This window comes from Pelecanus crispus, chromosome 1, assembly GCF_030463565.1.
Source record: "Pelecanus crispus isolate bPelCri1 chromosome 1, bPelCri1.pri, whole genome shotgun sequence".
Taxonomy (NCBI): Eukaryota; Metazoa; Chordata; class Aves; order Pelecaniformes; family Pelecanidae; genus Pelecanus; species Pelecanus crispus.
In genome coordinates this window covers 200,127,850-200,145,752 of record NC_134643.1, presented here as the reverse complement: position 1 = coordinate 200,145,752, position 17,903 = coordinate 200,127,850, and the positions used below count along the sequence as shown (strand labels likewise).

The 17,903-nt window shown below is 38.8% G+C and overlaps 1 protein-coding gene across 4 annotated transcripts in view; it reads left to right on the top strand.

The window, feature by feature from the left end:
• NBEA (neurobeachin) overlaps positions 1-9,045 on the top strand; it is a 532,307-nt gene extending 523,262 nt beyond the window's left edge. For all 4 annotated transcript variants that reach the window (XM_075727933.1, XM_075727935.1, XM_075727932.1 and 1 more), the window contains 4 exons: positions 2,169-2,270; positions 5,646-5,842; positions 6,713-6,864; positions 8,955-9,045. In XM_075727933.1, the coding sequence (XP_075584048.1) occupies positions 2,169-2,270; positions 5,646-5,842; positions 6,713-6,864; positions 8,955-9,045 (542 nt within the window). The remainder of the gene's footprint in view (positions 1-2,168; positions 2,271-5,645; positions 5,843-6,712; positions 6,865-8,954) is intronic.
• The last annotated feature ends 8,858 nt before the right edge of the window (positions 9,046-17,903 follow it).

Genomic DNA, 17,903 nt, shown 5'->3' with positions numbered 1-17,903 from the left:
TTCCAGTTAGCAAACTGCATTTTATTGCAGGGTTGAAATGTGTGCAGCCATTCACCCATTGGACCTTGCGCTGCCATTAGCTGCAAGATAAATTTCTGGGCTATTGGACATCTTTTACGCCTGTGACTCCTCACTATGGTGGTCAAGTCACTGCTTTGCTGCCTGTGCAGTGAAGAGAGAAAACACTTTAAATAGCATGCAGCCTCCTGTCTTATTGTCTATATCAGTTATGTAACCCTCCTTTAAGCTCATTTCTGTAAATGTGGGTACAAGATTTTAATCTTTCTGGTCTATGGTGGCAAGATAGTTCTCAACTTCTATTTGCTATTGTAGGGTATTGCATTGAAAGTTAATATTGAGGGAGTTTTCCTTTCTGGCTCCGTAAATCCTTCTTTGTCTCACTGCCTTCCAGAACAGAATCTCCTCTCCAGTGAGCAGAGCTTGTGCTTGTCCAGGAGCATCAACCTTCCACCTGGCTGCATTGAAAATAAATAAAATAAACACATTTTGCTCCCCTTTTATTTAACTAGGCAATGCAGAGAATATTAAAATAATTACTTTCTCTCTTCATTATACAGTTGCCCATGAATCTTTGTAGCAGTTTTATATACAACCATATCTTACCAGCAAAGATTTTGTATTATCCTGTAGATAACATTACTGGTTATTATTCAGTCAAGAATCAATTCCCAGCTCCTAATAGGACACCCTAATTTCCAATATTCTAATATGTAGCTCATAGTAGTTACCTTTCTACGGACAAAAAATTTTAAGATTTGTCATTGAACCAGCTTCTGTACCACCCATGTTGTCCACAGTCAGTTCCAGATAAAACAGGTTTAAATCAAAACATTGTATTACTAAGACAAATATCTTGAAAAAATACATGGAGGCCATTTTAACATAGCCATCTTTATCAACTATACCTGTCATCTTGTCAAGAACAGATAAGAAGCTTGCTTGACAAGACTCCCATTCCAGTACAGCATGGTGACTGGCATTAATGACATTTTTGCTTCCAATTCTTTGTTGACAGACCTGTGGATTAACTGTTTTGTTATTTTGCGCAGGATTAATGTTACAGTAATTCATCTGTAGTTCCCTAGGTCATTTCTTTTATCCTTTTTAAGTATTTGAACTACACTGGCAGAGCTCCAGTCCTTTGGAGTTTCCCAGTTTTCTATATTTCATTTGTACAGAGTAAATATAACCAGATGAAATCTGTGTTATCTAGCAAGTTGCTAATTTTCTGTTACTGATTAACTTACTTTGCCTGGCAAAGCAATATCAAATACTGAGCAATTCCTTACTGCATATAGGAGTTTCACTGTTAAGATGTCAGTATCTGTTATTATTAGAAACAACAGAAATGTTGCTATCTGTCATATAAACACTCATAAATGCCCACTTGAACCCAAAATAAAACACATTTCTCTCCTGAATATAAAAGATAAATATTTAGGGAGTAGCCTATCCTAGTCTTTAATAAATTAAATGTGATAAAAATGGCATTGGTATCCATAGTGATATATATAAAATTATGTATACCTATAACCATTTTTAGGTATAATTTTAATCTATAAGCATTCAATGTGTCTCTGAATCAATAATGTCTATGCAATAGTAGTATCTTTCGAGTACAGTGCTGTTCCTTCCCTCTTCTTTTCCTACCACCAGTTTCATGAAACAAATTATGATTGTTAATATAGGAACATCCTCAACTCATGCTACTCTTCAGGTTCCTAGCAGAAGTCTAGAGACATATACACCTAATAGCAGATCTTTACATTACAGCTTCTTTTAATACCACCACATTTTGTGTTCTTTAGCTATACATGTTCAGTATTTTTAGGTCATAAACCAGCAATGTATTGTTGTCATTTGTGTATTGTAAATAGCACACAGTCCATAATTTCGAAACCAAAGAAATTTTCTTCTTGTTAATGTATGAATTAATGCATTGGGAAGCTGTGCTTATGAAACTTTATGATATCTGAATGTATTTTGCTCAGAAACCTAACTATGAGATATTTAAACACACTGCACCTCTGATGCTTACTGATTTAAGACAAATTACAGCAAAGTTATTTTGTTGATAAAACAGGTCTGGTTTGGTATTCCTCTGTTGTTTCCTTTTTTTGTTTTTCTTCTTCTGTTTTTTTTAACAGGTGATTATCCAGCTCCTCGGGCTGTTCTAACTGGTCATGACCATGAAGTTGTCTGTGTGTCGGTCTGTGCAGAGCTGGGACTTGTTATCAGTGGTGCTAAAGGTCAGAAATGTTTTTATGATTTAACTCTTAACATCTTTAGGTCCTTTTTTAGTGTACTTCTCAGTCTTCCCTCAAGCCACATGTAATTTAATTATCCAAAGTCTCCTCTACTAAGATGTGTTGTAATTCTGGGGGAATCTGCAGCAGCTTACTTTGAACATTACTTGCTATCTGGACTTGCGGGGTTTAGACACAAATTAAGTTGATCATTCTTTCCAACTGTCAGCCTGTGCCACTATTCCCCCCAGATCTGGAAGAGTAGCTGGGAAAAATTTATACAATAATTCATAATGACATCTACTGATTTTGAAGTGACCTGTTGATAGAGACCTGTATTTAGGGGAGGGCCAGTTCCAAGCCTTCCACCCTGATCTTAATTGAAAGGCAGTTTGTAGCACTGACCTCAGTCTCCTCGGCAAGGGAAGCAGGGTCAATTTGCTTGGTTTTGGATCTGTGGACAGCGTTTCATCCAGAAGGGGTTTTGCAGGTTTGTTGTTACTTCTCTTCTATTAAACTTTTTGAGCCAAAGTTCACACTTTCTCCCTGTTACTTATCTATGGAATTCAGAGTATCCGACAATTGCTAATGCGAATGTTCAAAATACCTTTCCAAACCTGCAGCAGTCTCCTGTGTAACTGGTAATCAATGTAAATAAAGCACCCGCCTCAATGAGTGTTTGTTTCATCTTTCCTTATTCTGTTTCTCCTTCATTTGTTCCATTTCACTTGTTCTGCCCACCTTTTCCTTTTCCTCTTTAATTCCATGCCCACTTTTCTTCCCCCACTGCCCTCTTTTGTTCAGCTTCTTTTCTTAATTTGGCAAACTGCATGTGTTTTTCTGTTTTCCTATTTGCGTCCCCCTTCTCTTACTTTCTTTTGTGCTACGTTATCTCTTCTCCCTTCTTATTTTCTTTCTTTACATTACCCTTGTCCTTCCTTAAGGTTCTTCTTCCTTGTATCTCTTCCTATCTCATTTCCACTCCACTTGTACATCCACATCCAACTACTTGCTTTCTCTGTCTATAGCGATGCCTGTTTTATCTATTGCCATGGATATCCTTGTACACCTTTTTAAAAAGTTTGCTGCTTCTGAGGGTAAGAAGGATGTGATGCTTGCTCTGCCGGCTTTTGCTCACAGCTAAGCTCCTAGGCTATCGTCTTTTATGCTGCCTCGGAGCTCAACATTTATTTTCAAAGCTAAGTGTGAAACTTTTGAGTAAAAGCATTTTTAACAGGAAATCCTAATGGGTCATTAACTCTCATAATGGCATACTAAATAACAGTGGTAGGCGAAGTCAAGACATTTATGAAAAAAATGTAGAGTCACGCTGAACCTAAAGCTTTTCTTGCAGCACTGCTATTTCTTATCTTTTAAGGCAGTATGCAGTGTACCCTTTCCAACTATTTTTTTGCAAAATTCCTCTTATTAAAATAGCTGGAATCTGTAGTCAGTTATCTTCTGCTTCATTAAGTATGTCATGCTTTGGTAACTTACATATATTTTTAGAGGTAAAAGCTGCTGGGGAACCAAAGACTTCTACATCAAATCCAGAATATGTTTGTAATTGATCCAGAGAAATGGAGGCCCAGTCTGTCCCCTGAGTTACTCTTCTCCCGTTCTTCCTCTTCAAACTCTATTCCATATATAAATGGAGAGAGAAAAACACTTTTTTATTGCCGTTTTCCAGCAGATGCCTGTTGTAACGCTTCTTCTTCCTGTCCTTCCTAGTCCCTTCCCAGTTTTTTAGACTGCATTTCACAGCACTGCTGTGTTGCTCTGTCTTCCTGCCTGAGCGCTGCCTGTGCTTCCTCGCGGGGAGGCTGCCCCTCTGGAGCTGGCTGTGGCACTGCGATAACACACGCAGCACGCCAGAGAACCTGCTGAGGCAGGGAGGCAGCACATATAGGACTCCTCTGAGAAAAATCTGGTGTGTCAGGCTGATGCTTGCACATTCTTATCCAACAAACCCAAAAAAGAGCAGTCAGTCTGTATGTCTTCACGGTAGCATCCTAAATCAGAAGATTTTCTTTGTGCTTTTTCATGTCCGTGGCCAATCAGCTGAGTCAAGGTAGTAGCAGTTTGTCAGTGTGCTTGAATATGAAAGTATTACATTTTTCTTTTGAAAAATCTAACATGGTAATTATTCTAAAGGTGGAGGTATCACTTCTTATAACATTCTGGCACTTCATTATTTCCAAAGCTGAAACGCAACTATTTGAGAAAATCAATTAATTCCATTGCAGTTGTATCCCATGGACCCAGTCAGGCTTGGCGTCTCTCTGCATAGGGCTTTGGGGTCTCGCTGCATGAGGCTTTGTGCAAACACAGGTAACAGCCTCTACCAGAGGTCTCACAGGCAAATGCACTGATGCTGTGATTCATTCTACCTGGGCAAACCCAGCTGCTGTGTGATTTTCAGAGAAGTTAGAAGGGCTTAATGTGAGGTGGCTGAGTCTGCCAGTATGAATTTACTTTCAGGGTCATGAGCCAGTTGTATAACGAAGAGATTACTGTGCTGTCCAGGAGTATCCTGTGATTCATAAAAGAAAACATTCAGTATTTACCATGACTCATTGCATTTATCACAGAATTGACTCGTTTTCTTAGTAGGAATATGGATCTCGCTTTCAAAAGAGCTTTTCTCATAGATCTTGAAATGACAATAGCCTGGTGTTGCATCTTAAAATGTACATTGTAGATTTCATAGCTGTTTTTTTCTTGCATAAGCAGTAATAAAAAGACATTAAAATCTCATATTAAAATCTCTCTGGAGTAAATGCAGTTATAGTGTGGTCTCCTAAAAGCTCTTGTCGTCCAGATATCATAGTAACTCTGTTGGCTGTCAGATGACACCCATTGTTAAAACCATTCAGGACTGAAATCTATGCATATAACACATTCATTGGGGGAGAAGGCCTACAGGAACTGCCATTGTTTATAGGAGAAATATGCAGTGATACAATTATATGCCCTCTGGGAGTTGCTCCTACTAGTCACTGATAGGGCCCCATCTGTTTAATGTGAATGGGCAGGCTAAAGAGAGTTCAGGTTGTTGGAGGAAGGCAGTAAGGCTGAGGCTTCCAAATGCTTGGAAAGAGGAAAGAATATTTTAGAAGATAGGTCAATGAAAACTCCTACCAGTTTAAGTAAATAATAAGCTACTACTTTTAGGCATGTTGTATCTGTTTTCTTAACACGATATCTCTTGCATTTCTTTTTCTGTTGTATATTTTAAATTCTTTAGTAAACGTTGCTGCTTCTTATATCTATGCAGGACTAATGTGATCTAAATGTGTATTAAGCATTGTCTCTTTGCACAGTGTATATAATTTGTATAAGCAGCAAATATATGATATATTATGTTTTCATATACAGAAGGCCCTTGTCTGGTACACACAATTACTGGAGATTTGCTGAGAGCCCTGGAAGGAACAGAAAACTGCTTGTATCCTCGCTTAATTTCAGTATCTAGTGAAGGTCACTGCATCATCTACTATGAACGAGGACGGTTCAGCAATTTCAGCATTAATGGCAAACTCTTAGCTCAGATGGAGATCAATGATTCAACCAGGGTAAATCTAAATGCAAACAAACATTTGTTGTGTCTAAATTTAATTTATTTCCAGTGTGGTTTAAAGTAAATCACATATGTAAAATTACCTCCTCCTGGTTAAGTCATATGCAAACACAAATCCTCTCGTCTCCATCTCCAAATGCAAAAGTGCACTTGAGCTTTTCCAGAATAGATAAGAAAAATTTGTTTATGATCCCACACGATTCCTGGAATTTTTGTTTGGAATTAAATTTTGGTGGGCAATACATCTTTAAAACAAAATGCTCTGAAAAGAGTCCATTCTTCATTTATTAGCCAAGACATGAATTTGTGCCTTCAGGGCTCTGCTCTGTCACTAGCACTTGAAGCAGCATTAGGAATGCAGATCACTGCTCTGCTTTAGATGGTAGTGATGGCACCAAGTACGATAGGACAAACATCAAAATGTTATGTGCTGAACTCAAGTCTTGGCAGATTCAGTTAAAGAGCTTTTTGGTTATGTATCATGTTAAAAACCCCACAACTGTTTTATTTAAAATTTGGAGATCCAAAATTTGTTGGTTTATTTTTTGACTGGGGAGAAAGAGGAGTGGGAGCCTTTTTCTTCAGATTTAAAGTGGGAAGAGCAAAAGAAATGCATATAAGTTAGAATCATAGAATCATAGAATCGTTTAGGTTGGAAAAGACCTTTAAGATCATCCAGTCCAACCATTAACCTACACTACCAAGTCTACTCTAAACCAATCAAGGGTAGACTAGACTAAACCATGTCCCAAAGTGCCACATCTACCCATTTTTTGAACACTTTGTTGATTAATTTTTTGTAATACTGACCTGTTTCCATAACAGCTAACTGTGTACTTGGGTTTTGTTTTTTCTTCTCCTGAAGGCCATCCTCCTGAGCAGTGATGGGCAGAACCTGGTGACAGGGGGAGACAACGGTGTAGTGGAAGTATGGCAGGCCTGTGACTTCAAGCAGCTCTATATTTACCCTGGCTGTGATGCTGGCATAAGAGCTATGGATCTGTCTCACGATCAGAGGTGAGTTTGTCGTTAATATTTGCATGTAAATGGTAAAATTACACAAAGTATACATCTCCATGAACTTTAAGGTATGAATTTATGGTATGCAGTTGTTAACAGGATATAGTACAAAATCATTACCCTGGTTGTTATCTTCTTGATTTATCTGACTCAGCATTTCTTCTGATCCTTGCGTCTCATAGCACGAGTGCTTAACGTTAAGGTGAGGTCTTCTATCATTGAAGTCAGTAAGCCAGAGACTCCACTAGCAAAATACAAGTAAAATTACATTAACTTAAGAACATAGGAACAGTCAGACTGACCGGAATGCAGTAGTGGCTATTAAACAATGCCTTAAAATAAATTACAAAAGTTTGTGGTACATTTCTGATTTTCAGCTATGTAGAGCTTGAGAACTTCTTGGGGTTGCGTCTAGACTATAATGTGTAATATTATTAGTGGATCTATCCACCAGGAGTGAGTGTGGTCCTTTCCTTTGATCTTCTTGAGGAATGGAGATGCAATGTACAAGCCTAGATTTTTGCAGTCACTGCTGTGGCACTAAAAGGCATGCTGTAAATGTAAAAGATATATGAACCTGGTCCCTCAGTCTTCTGTTGTAATGTGATTATAATGTAAGCCTGTATGTTGCATTTATGCACAATCATGAGTGGATTTGCTCTTTACATCATGCATCAGTCTTGTATTTCTTATACAAAGTCAGGAGATGCAAAGAATTCACAGGATATTAGAAAAATCATACAGCATTCATTTCAGTTTCTTTTTCTTATACTTTTCAGCATTCCTATGCTATGTACCCATTTTGTAAAGCAACAAAAACACCTATAAACAAAATATGTACCTAATTTAGTCCTGTATGAGTAGACGACTTGAAACAAGTTTTTGTCTCAAACTAGTCTAATTGAAACTAACTTCCTGAAAGAGGCCTATTCGCTTCTGGAGCTTTGCCAGTTTATGCATACAGTACTGTGCTCTGTTCAAAGAGATTTATTTACACTGTAAAAAATTTCAGGTAGCCTATTTTCTCTATCTCTGACTGTAATACCAGGCTGGGAAGCCCCTGCTGTGCGAAGTGCTTTAAGTATCTGCTTAGTTTTAGTCACATAATTAAGCAGAGAATAGCTTTTGTATGGTTTGATAGAAATGGTGATAGATATCTAATCCAATCTGAAAACTCAGCTGCCAGGATTAGAGGCTACGTGATGACTGGAAAATCACCTCAACTATTGCCACCAGAATAACGTAAATATGGGGCTACATTTCAGTATGAAGCTTTTTAGGAGTACCAAGGCACGATCAGCTTATGATTAAGGGATCAGTTCAGTTGTCTTCGCAGAGGCATCTCACTCTGTCTGGAAGGCCCTAGGGTATCCAGCTGATCCCAGCTGCCAGCCAGTGTAGATGTCTCAGCCATCCTGGGGCACCTCCAGTGGCACGAGGTGCCTAAAATTAGGCAGCTGTGTTCTAAAACACCTGAAGGAAGGTGTTTTGGCATAGTTGTCTTCATGTGAGCTACGGGAATAAGCTCCCATAATAACCGTGGTGATTTACTTGCTACAGCCTGTGGAGTCGAGAGGAAAATTAAGCTCACCCTAAAGTACATGCCCAGTGACCTGTAGAGAGCTGGTCTCAGGCTGCACTGAGGGTACTGATTAGGGCCTAATTTGTTTGCCTATGCATAGCCAGTTAGTTCTGTTTGAGATACCCTGGAGTTCTGAGGTACATACCTGGGCTGACATGTGACGAAGGACCTAGTGAAGACCCACACCCTTCTGGAGAGGCAGCTGGAGGCAAGGCAGGATATGTGAGAGCATCTCAAATTTCATGATGCTTTTACCTATGTGAAGGCAACTGAATGGATCTCTAGATCTCCCTTGACCACAATGGGAACATGGAAATTTGGCTCACATGTCAACACCTAAATGTAGCGTCTCCACCGCAAACTGAATCATCCCACCCATGAGCTTAATCTTCAGACAGTGTTGCAAAAAGTGCCTTGTTCTTCTAGCTTTTTTACTGTTTATGGTAAACCATTGCTTGAGAAGGTAAAAGAGGATTAACAGGACCATCGTTTCTATCTTTTTCAGAACTCTGATTACTGGCATGGCTTCTGGCAGCATTGTAGCTTTTAATATAGATTTTAACCGGTGGCATTATGAACATCAGAACAGATACTGAAGCGGAATGAAGAACTGAAAGCCCAGGTAAAGCTGAGAGCACAAGTGCTGCAATGAAAGGTGTAGTCTCTGGTGGAAAACCACGTCTGCATTGACCTCCGTTGTACATTCCATTACACCCAGCAATAGCTGTACATTGTAGTCAGCAACCATTTTACTTTGTGTGTTTTTTCACAACCGAACACCAGCTGCTGAAAAGCAAGCTTGTATCATGTAAATTATATGAATTAGGAGATGTTTTGGTAATTATTTCATATATCTTTGTTTATTGAGAAAAGGTAGTAGGATGCGCCACAAGAGACTTTTGAAAATTCTGGGGAACCTTGTGTCCAGTTGTTTCAATGTTTAGGCTTTGAACCTAACATGCATCCCATCTCCAGCCTCTTTTCAAGCTGAGATAAAAAAAATACGTTTGATACTTTGTACATCAGATGCACATCTTAACTTTAAAGGGATACTTTTGTAAAAGTAAAACCTTGTATAAAGAACAAAACTGTTTCTTAATTTTATTGTGGAGTTACAACTTGCATGTACTTTAAACCTGATGTCTTGAAGGAACAGGTGCATTCACACAAATCAAACTGGAGATCTGCCTAAGGGTACAGCTTGTGTTAAAGGGTTGAATTTGGGCGCAAACAGTAATTTTGACATTTCCACCAACACATCTTTTTCACTTTTTGAATCTAAACTTTACCCCTCTTAAGTGGAGTTCTGCTCATGAAGCATTTGGATAAAAAGCCATCATTTGCCATATTTATACTTTATACAACAGAAATTAAATTCCTCCCTTTTAAATTCAAAGACTAGACAGAAAGGGAGCAAGAGGGAAGTTCAGTTTCATGCTTTGTAATGCTTAATGACTCCCAATACAGACAAAGTGCTATACTTCTGGATTATTAACATTTGGCATACAAATCATGGGCAAGAGAGCCCCCAGTGATTTTTTCCCTTATTTTTCCTCTGAGCAGCTTGGTTTATTTGACAGCCTTAGCTTCATTCTAAAGGTGACTGAGGTTATTCTTTTTGGTTCTTCTGAAAAATCTCACCCGAAGCCACTCAGACTAAGGCACTTCATGTTTTACAATACTGTAATGATAACTATCGGAATAATTTTCTGCACATTGTACTGATCAAATTACACACCCAGGGGTATATACACTTTAATTCATGTTTCTTCTTTGTATATTTGGTGACTGTATTGTCATAGATGTACATATTGTGTCGGTAGGGCTATGAGGCATGTAACAGGAATGTAATTTTCTCAGAATTTACACTCACTTGCAGTCATTTATTTAAAAAGATAATGGATTCTTTGTATTGGCACTTTGCACCAGAAACATATCATTATTTATTGATGTGATTACTTATTTGTTATCCACCTTGTATTAGTAAGTTTAGCACTGAATTTCCTTCTTCATTGTTGTTTGTATTTATAAGATTCTGAAATCATGGGGATCAACGTAATGATTAAGTTATTCATCACCCGTCTGTAAGCAATATCTTGAGTTTGTAGCTTAGAATTGGGAGACTATTGAACATCTGGAAGACAAGTTCATTTCATCTTGAGATCATGGTGAAATATTTTGGATATATAAATTCCTTAAGCTATTGTAACCATGTTTTATTGCAAAGATGTAAAATATGCCAGATGTGTGTGAGTTGGAAATCAAAAAGAAAAATAAAATATGCAAAGAATTCAGTGATTGTTTTTCATTTCAATGAACTTTTCATCAAAACATTCACATTATCATTAGGAACAAACAATTATTTTAAGAAATCCTCTCTTGTATGCTATGTATATGCTAAAAATTATGCGTGCCTGGGTGGTTGTATTTCCTGGGGTCTCAGAAAATAAAACAGAGTGTGTTTTGCAACTCTTTTGATTGTCAGTACATGAAGAGAAGCTACTAAAGACACTTTGATCAGCAGAAGTGAAAAATCAAACCTTTTAAGGGATATTTAGGATCCTTGTGAACAGGCAATAATCTTGTATAACAGACCTTGCAGAAAGCAAAGATCTGATGAGAACCATTTTGGTTATCTCTCAATATCTGACAAGATGGAATTAATTTCATCTTATTTTGGGCATTGGAAGTTAGGTATCTACACTCCCTGCGTAGCAGAACAAAACAGGTGGGATAAATTGCCTTTTGGAAATGCTGAGGTCCCTAGAAAGTTTACAGCAAGCAAGTGGAGATAGATAGTTATCTAAATGTCAGATGTCTAATTTAACGTAGCAATGGTAAGAAAAATACTTTCCTCATAATTAGAAAGCTCCCGACTGACTAAAAAGCAGAGTAACAGCCGACACTTCAATTTGTTGCCCCACTCATTGCCTTCCCATTTTGAAGGATTGTTCTTTAAACAGTTATCAAAATGAACTAAAGCCAGTATTTGAGAACCTTATTATATACGGTATACATTTTAGCAGGTATCTATTTATATCAATCAGCTTTTGAAGTGGATAACCTAATTTGATTGTTTTGGGGCTGGAGGAGAGTTGGGGAAGAGATGATTCGTACGTTAATAGTGGTATGTGAAACAGTTTATTGACATGTCACAACCTCCATCCCATTATTATACAAGTAGCCCCCCTAATTTCATATTTTATTCAACAAATCAATTTTAAAAAATGCACCATTGCAGTTAAGCCAAAAATGAGTATTACTATTATCCTAATTAATACTGTTGTTTGCATGAAGTCTCTGAGCTTTATGTGAAGTACAGTTTACTCACACATTAGAACTTTTTGTGCCCAAGCAAACCTTTGTATGATAAATTGGGCATGGGTTACAAAAAAGAAAAAAAAAAAATCCTACTGTATTGCATTCATGGGTAGCAGTACCCAAACAAGGCAGGCTCATAGTAGTAGTAGTAGTAGTAGTAATAATCATAAAGTGCCATAGGCACAAGGCAAGGAGAATGTATTAACAGGCTGGTATAGTCATATAGACCAGCCTGATACAGTTTTTGTGGTGAAACACCACTCTTGCCTTTTACTCTCTATTTAATTTCTATTTTTTAAGAAAAAACAAAAGTTATGATTGTGCCAGGATATTTAAATTCCTTTGTTGTTTTTGTTGATTTGTGTTAGTATACACTTATCTGCTGCAGTCTCTTAATGTAAAAAGACAATATACACAGATCTGCAGTTTATGTCGCAAGACTTTTCCAAAGCTTCAGCTGCCCCCTTTCTGTCACACACTAAAGCGGGGCTGGCTCACCTTTTTACTCTATAGAAATGAGAGTTACTAATTCCAGGGAGTCTCTGAGAGCTGCCTGTGGAAGATGAAGCAGCTTTGACCCAACTAGTTAAATGCAACCAATCTCTCAGCTAAGGGAGATGCAGCATTAAGGATACAACTGTGCAACTCAACTCAAATATACCTACAATGAAGATAACGTGCAGTTATTGGCTGTGTTCCTGTCATTCAGTCCTAGGTTAAGAATTGGACTATAAACTAATGCCATACCGGGAGGATGATTCAACAGCAACGAGGCTTATTCCTTGTCCAGATCCTACCACTGTTGAGGATGATGCTGCTTTCTTTACAAGAGCAACAATAAGAGAAAGGCTGCTGCATTTTACCCCAAGAAAAGACTAGTTAGGCTCAATTTACTGGGAAAGCCTCAGATAAATTATGATTATTTTGATAGAGAATCTCATGGGTTGTGCTTGGAGAGCTAAAAATGCTGCCTGTGAACAACAGTTGTGGCGAATACTTGTTATAATATAGTGCATCAACCCTGCTGACAAGCAAGCAGGAAGTTTGAAGCAAGCCCCATGCTGCCAGGGATAGAAGCATTAGAAGCAGACACAGGGAGTGAAGGGCTGACTTCTGATAACAGCAAGAGAACCACCTCCTGATACAAGATGTCTAGTACATAAGAATATTTCATTTGGAGACTTCAAGCTGAAGTTTATGCTCATGTTTTCCAAGGGTTTAATTGCGGACTGGTTTTATTTAGTCGTGTGTGTGTTTTATTTGCAAATTCTAAAATGAATGGACTAAAACTTAAGCTGGTATTTAAAGAAGGAAAGAAGTACTGGAAATTTCTATGTCTATGCAATACAGTACAGTTTATAGACTCTCTAACCCTGGTGATTAGTTTTGCAACATCTTGGAGTTAAGTTTCAAAATCTGCAACTGACAAGAAAAAGAAGTATGGAGATTGCTTTCTTGTAAAATTTATAAGCTGTAGCCATATAATTAGTTTACAGAGAGATTTACTTAGATTAAAATCTGCCAAACAGCTGATGGTTTATGGGTACCTCTATAGTGACATCATGCCTAAACAGCACTACAACTCTGCATCATTAGTTAGAAGTAAGCCCTCAATTGCACACCATTTGCACAAACAAGGACCTGGGTAACTAACGTGGGTACCTACATAGAAAATTTGGAGCCTGGAGTGCTTTTTATTCATGGGAGGATTGGCATAAGGGCCCCATGTGCCTAAGGGTGCCACAATGCCAAGCTACCTTCAGCCTAGCATTCCTAACATCAAGCAGAGAATATGCTTTTCTGTACAAAACTAGATAGGAAAAGAAAATCTCCTCTGGTGCCAGAAGATTACAGACAGCTAAAAGCTATCAGCACCAGTGGATTTGACTTAAAAGTTTCATGTCTGTTTATACTTTGAGGAGACTTAGTCTTGGCTGGATGCTGCAATGACCAAGCCCTGTGGCAAAGCTAATCCCAGTATCATAGCAGTGCAAATTTAAGAATGATGCACTTAGTTTCCCTCACTGTGTAGCAGAACTAGTGATTGCCAGAAAAGGCAGCAGAACAATTGAAAGTGATCTTTCAGTCTTGCTGTACAGCTATACATATAAATCCAGTGCCCGTGGCTGTTCAGATACATTAGTTTGTACAGAGCTATCAAACAGGAAATAAAATAGTGCCTGGTGACTGGTGCCCCTGCATGCACATCTTTTCAAATAATAATAATAGAAAAAAGAGACTGCTTCAGTAAAAAAGCAGCAGGACTCTGGGAAGGGGCCAGGGGCTTGGAGAAAAGTCAGAGGGACAGATTTCTTTTTCTACACTTCATCCATTTCTTCCAAATAGGCAGATTGTCGCAGCTCCGCTCTTGCAATGTCCCTTCCCTCTCCCTTTCCTCTGCTAAACCATTCTGTCCTCCTTGTTTTAACGTGCCATGAAGAGCAGGCTGCAAGTTGGGTTTTCTCTCTCCTGCAACCATGTCCCTCCCAGTACACATCAGGTGTCCTCACTCCCTCTAACTGCCAGGGAGAACTAAAGCAGATTCAGCATAAATCACACACATGTGGGGCTCCAGAAGGCCCATACAAGCCTTCACCAAGCTCCTTGCTGTCCCCGTGTGAGTTGCAGGAGATAAAAACCTGAAATGAAAGGGGTATCCTATCTTTCAGCTGTCTATTCGAGCAGAACCAGCGGTCATGTGGGAGTATTATTCTCCTAGTAATTAACACAGGTCAGGGCCCTTCTCTGACCTGAAAGCAAGTGGCATGACAGCCTCTAGCCATGCCTCCAGACTCTCTGGGACCAGCCCTTAACCCATCCTAGCCCATGCACACTGCAAGGCATTGTTTCAAGGGTGATAGGTTAAAGGCATGCCAGTGAAACCATGCAGATGAGCATAGCACAGTGTCCAAGCCTCCACCTTTCATTGCTCAAGTTGCTAGATGTAGCTAAGGCACCTACAAAGAGTCCCTTGGTCTCCATGATCATCAGCCTATTAACCGTATCACACAGTCATGACACATGGGGCTTGGGTCTCAGTAATAACTCCCAGCCACAAGTTTATGCACAAGACTGCTCCATCCTGTTTGAACACTACACCCTAGGACTGCAGCTTTTGGATCACTGACTACACCTATTTCAGTAACTTACATGAAAGATGGTCTGCTTGTTAAGACCTTAGTGCTTTTTGGCATGCTCAGACTCACATTCACCTTGTGTGCCGTTATGTATACCTTTACAAGAGGGAACATCAATATTGACTGGAAAGAGCTTCTGCTCCCTCTATAGCTCTCAAGATGTATGTAGTCAAAGCTCGTCCTTGGCTCATTGACACCAGCTTCAGATCCATGAAACTGGATACCTTGGAAAGAGGTAATAATCTACCATCACTGTTGCTATAGTTTCCTCTGTTGCCAGAGCCTCATTGCGGAGGCTTATGCCCTGACTTGATAAGTCCCTCAATGGTAAGAAGTTATCTTGTGGGAGATAAGCCCGCTAACCAGACACCTACTGCAGCACTTATGAATGTCACGTGGGAAGGATTCAGCTGGGACATAAGACTCCAGACATGTAATGAATGAATATGGATCCTGGCTACAGATAGCGTACTCACATACGCCTCATTCCATGTAGGCTGGGATTTGTGTCCCAAGGGGTGTTGATCCTTCTTCATTGATGGATGATCTGGCCAGTACACTAGTCAGGAATACCTTCTGAGTTCCATGTGAGTCCGTAATGAATGTGATGAGGCAACACATACACAACTAGAGAGCTCAAGGGTTATGGTTTTCTGCACAGTGCAATCTGTTAATTGGGGGAAGGCTGAAAGGGTGGGTTTTGAATGTACGTAAGGATAAAAACTTGAAAAAAGATTGCTTGCCTGTAACTTTTCTTCAAGATAAGCTGCCTATAGGGACAGTTTCAACCTTTTGCTCAACCCCTGTCTCCCAAGTCCCTCCCTGTTTCTGGGGTTTCTGGGATCCCTCTTGTCACCATGGGTTTGCCATGGGGAGGGAAGGGACTGCCCTGCCTTTCAGATCCACTGGCAGCACAAGTATGCATGCATGCACGTGTATGTGCAAAGCAGGACAATTATGGATCAGTCTGCTACTTAGGGAACTTTCTAGCAGAACCCAGGCCAAAACAAAATGAAGAAACCATTAAATTTAATATAAATATATTAAATAATCAAAATAACAACCAAAAAAAAAAAACCAAAAAAGGTTAGATGGTACCAAGGAGGAGAAGGGAAATGGTGGATATTCAAGTCAGGAAATCTGGCAGGACCTGGGCTCAGGGAGAAACTCAGTGCCCAAGCCCAAGTCCATTTTTTGTGTCTAAGGCAAACACTTAAAAAGAAATAACGCATCTCCACTAACAATCCTAGAAAAGACTGGGGATGTGCATAGGAACCTTTCCAGATTAATAGATACAGCCATTCACAAACTAGGGTTTGAAGGTTAAAACACTTGTATTTATATTGCTGCTGCTTAAATGATACTCAAATCTTGTTTTAAGAATCTATTGTCTGTTTATATCTGGCATGTAGAGAATCATGTTAGGGGACTACAACTCCTGGAAATGTCTATTTCTAGGCATTTAATGTGGATCTACTTAGAAGTCCATCTTGAAAATTGTTTTTCTTTTCAGACATCAGTGTTTTCAATAATTTCTTTTAAGCATATTTTCAGTAAAAGACCTCTTCCTCCCCCTTAATAATGCTCTTTTCCACAACACTTAGCTGAAAAGATTACTGTACTTTCCATAAAAATTAGCTCTCAAATACAAACTATGCATGTTTCAAAGGATAAAAGGCTGAGAACAGGGAAACTTGAAGCAAGCATTAACAGAACTGCAAAGCAGACCCAGTGAAAGGCTTTTCCAGAAGAAAACATTTGAAATCCCAAATCAATGAGAAATTTATGAAATCAGAAACAAATCCATTTTTGACAGATAAAATTAAAAAATTGGATTCTGCCTTGGGCAAATGTGGGATAATCAGAGTGTCCTCTTGCTCTATCGCCTATTGTTTTTAGCCTTTGGAAGGAGGTCTCTAATAGAAAAAAGTTTCCACAAGATTCCAGCAGAAACAACTACATTTTGGACAGTGGAAACAACTAAGTTTTGAGATACTAACATGGATGTTACTGTTATTTCTTGATCAAAATATTATGTAATATTAGTCAAATGCCTTTTATGAAACCATTGTTATTCCTTTTAACACATTTGTAATCTCATCAAAGCCATATCAAGTCTGTCTATTTTTCACAAATTATTGTGATGGCAAATTATCTCATTATTTTAACTCATCTGTAAATTCCTTATTAACTACTATTTTCCATGGGATCCTGTCAGGATGACGGGCCTGTCATAATTTGATTCATTTTTCCTTTTAATATACTGGCAAGTGGTTTTTTGTTTTCATCAGTTTCTCAAAAAAAAAAAAAAAAACAAAACCAAAGCAAAAATCAATAATCCAAAAGACACCTCATCCAGACCCTTTAAACTCTTGGAGGTAAGTTACAGAATACATTGCCTTGAGACATCTTATGTTAGCAGAACATTTAATCTCAAGCACGTGGAAATTAAGTAGTCTCTCTAATTTATTATTTTCACTGAGAGACAGGTGACTACTTGTAGTGTTAAAACGAGTATGATTTTTTCATTAAGAATCCTAGAAGGATACAGTGCCACCTTTACAGTCCCCAGGTCATTTCTTCACCTTGTGTAACACCCCAGGCTAGAGTGATTTCTACGAGAAGTCCTCAGCTCCCTTGTCATTTCAGAGGATCAAAATGCCACCAGCCAGTGGGGAGACCAGACCCACTTTGTCCTGGAGTTAAAGCACTAATGTCTTTCTCCGGTGTGGATAATTTGAGAATGGATGGGACTTAGCTTGACTGATTCATGAAGCTGTTGTGAGACTTTCAAAGAAGGCTCTTGGAGGGGAAAAAGTGATCCCCCTACATATTAGCTGAGATACGGTTTCTTCCCATAGAGACTTCTTGCCTTTTGCTACATTTCCTGAACTAAAGAAATGTGGAGGAAAACAATGCTGGAAAGAAACCTGGTCTTACAAAAAGGAGCAGAGATGGCAGCCAGGACAGTGCCAAATGACACCATATCTTAAGGG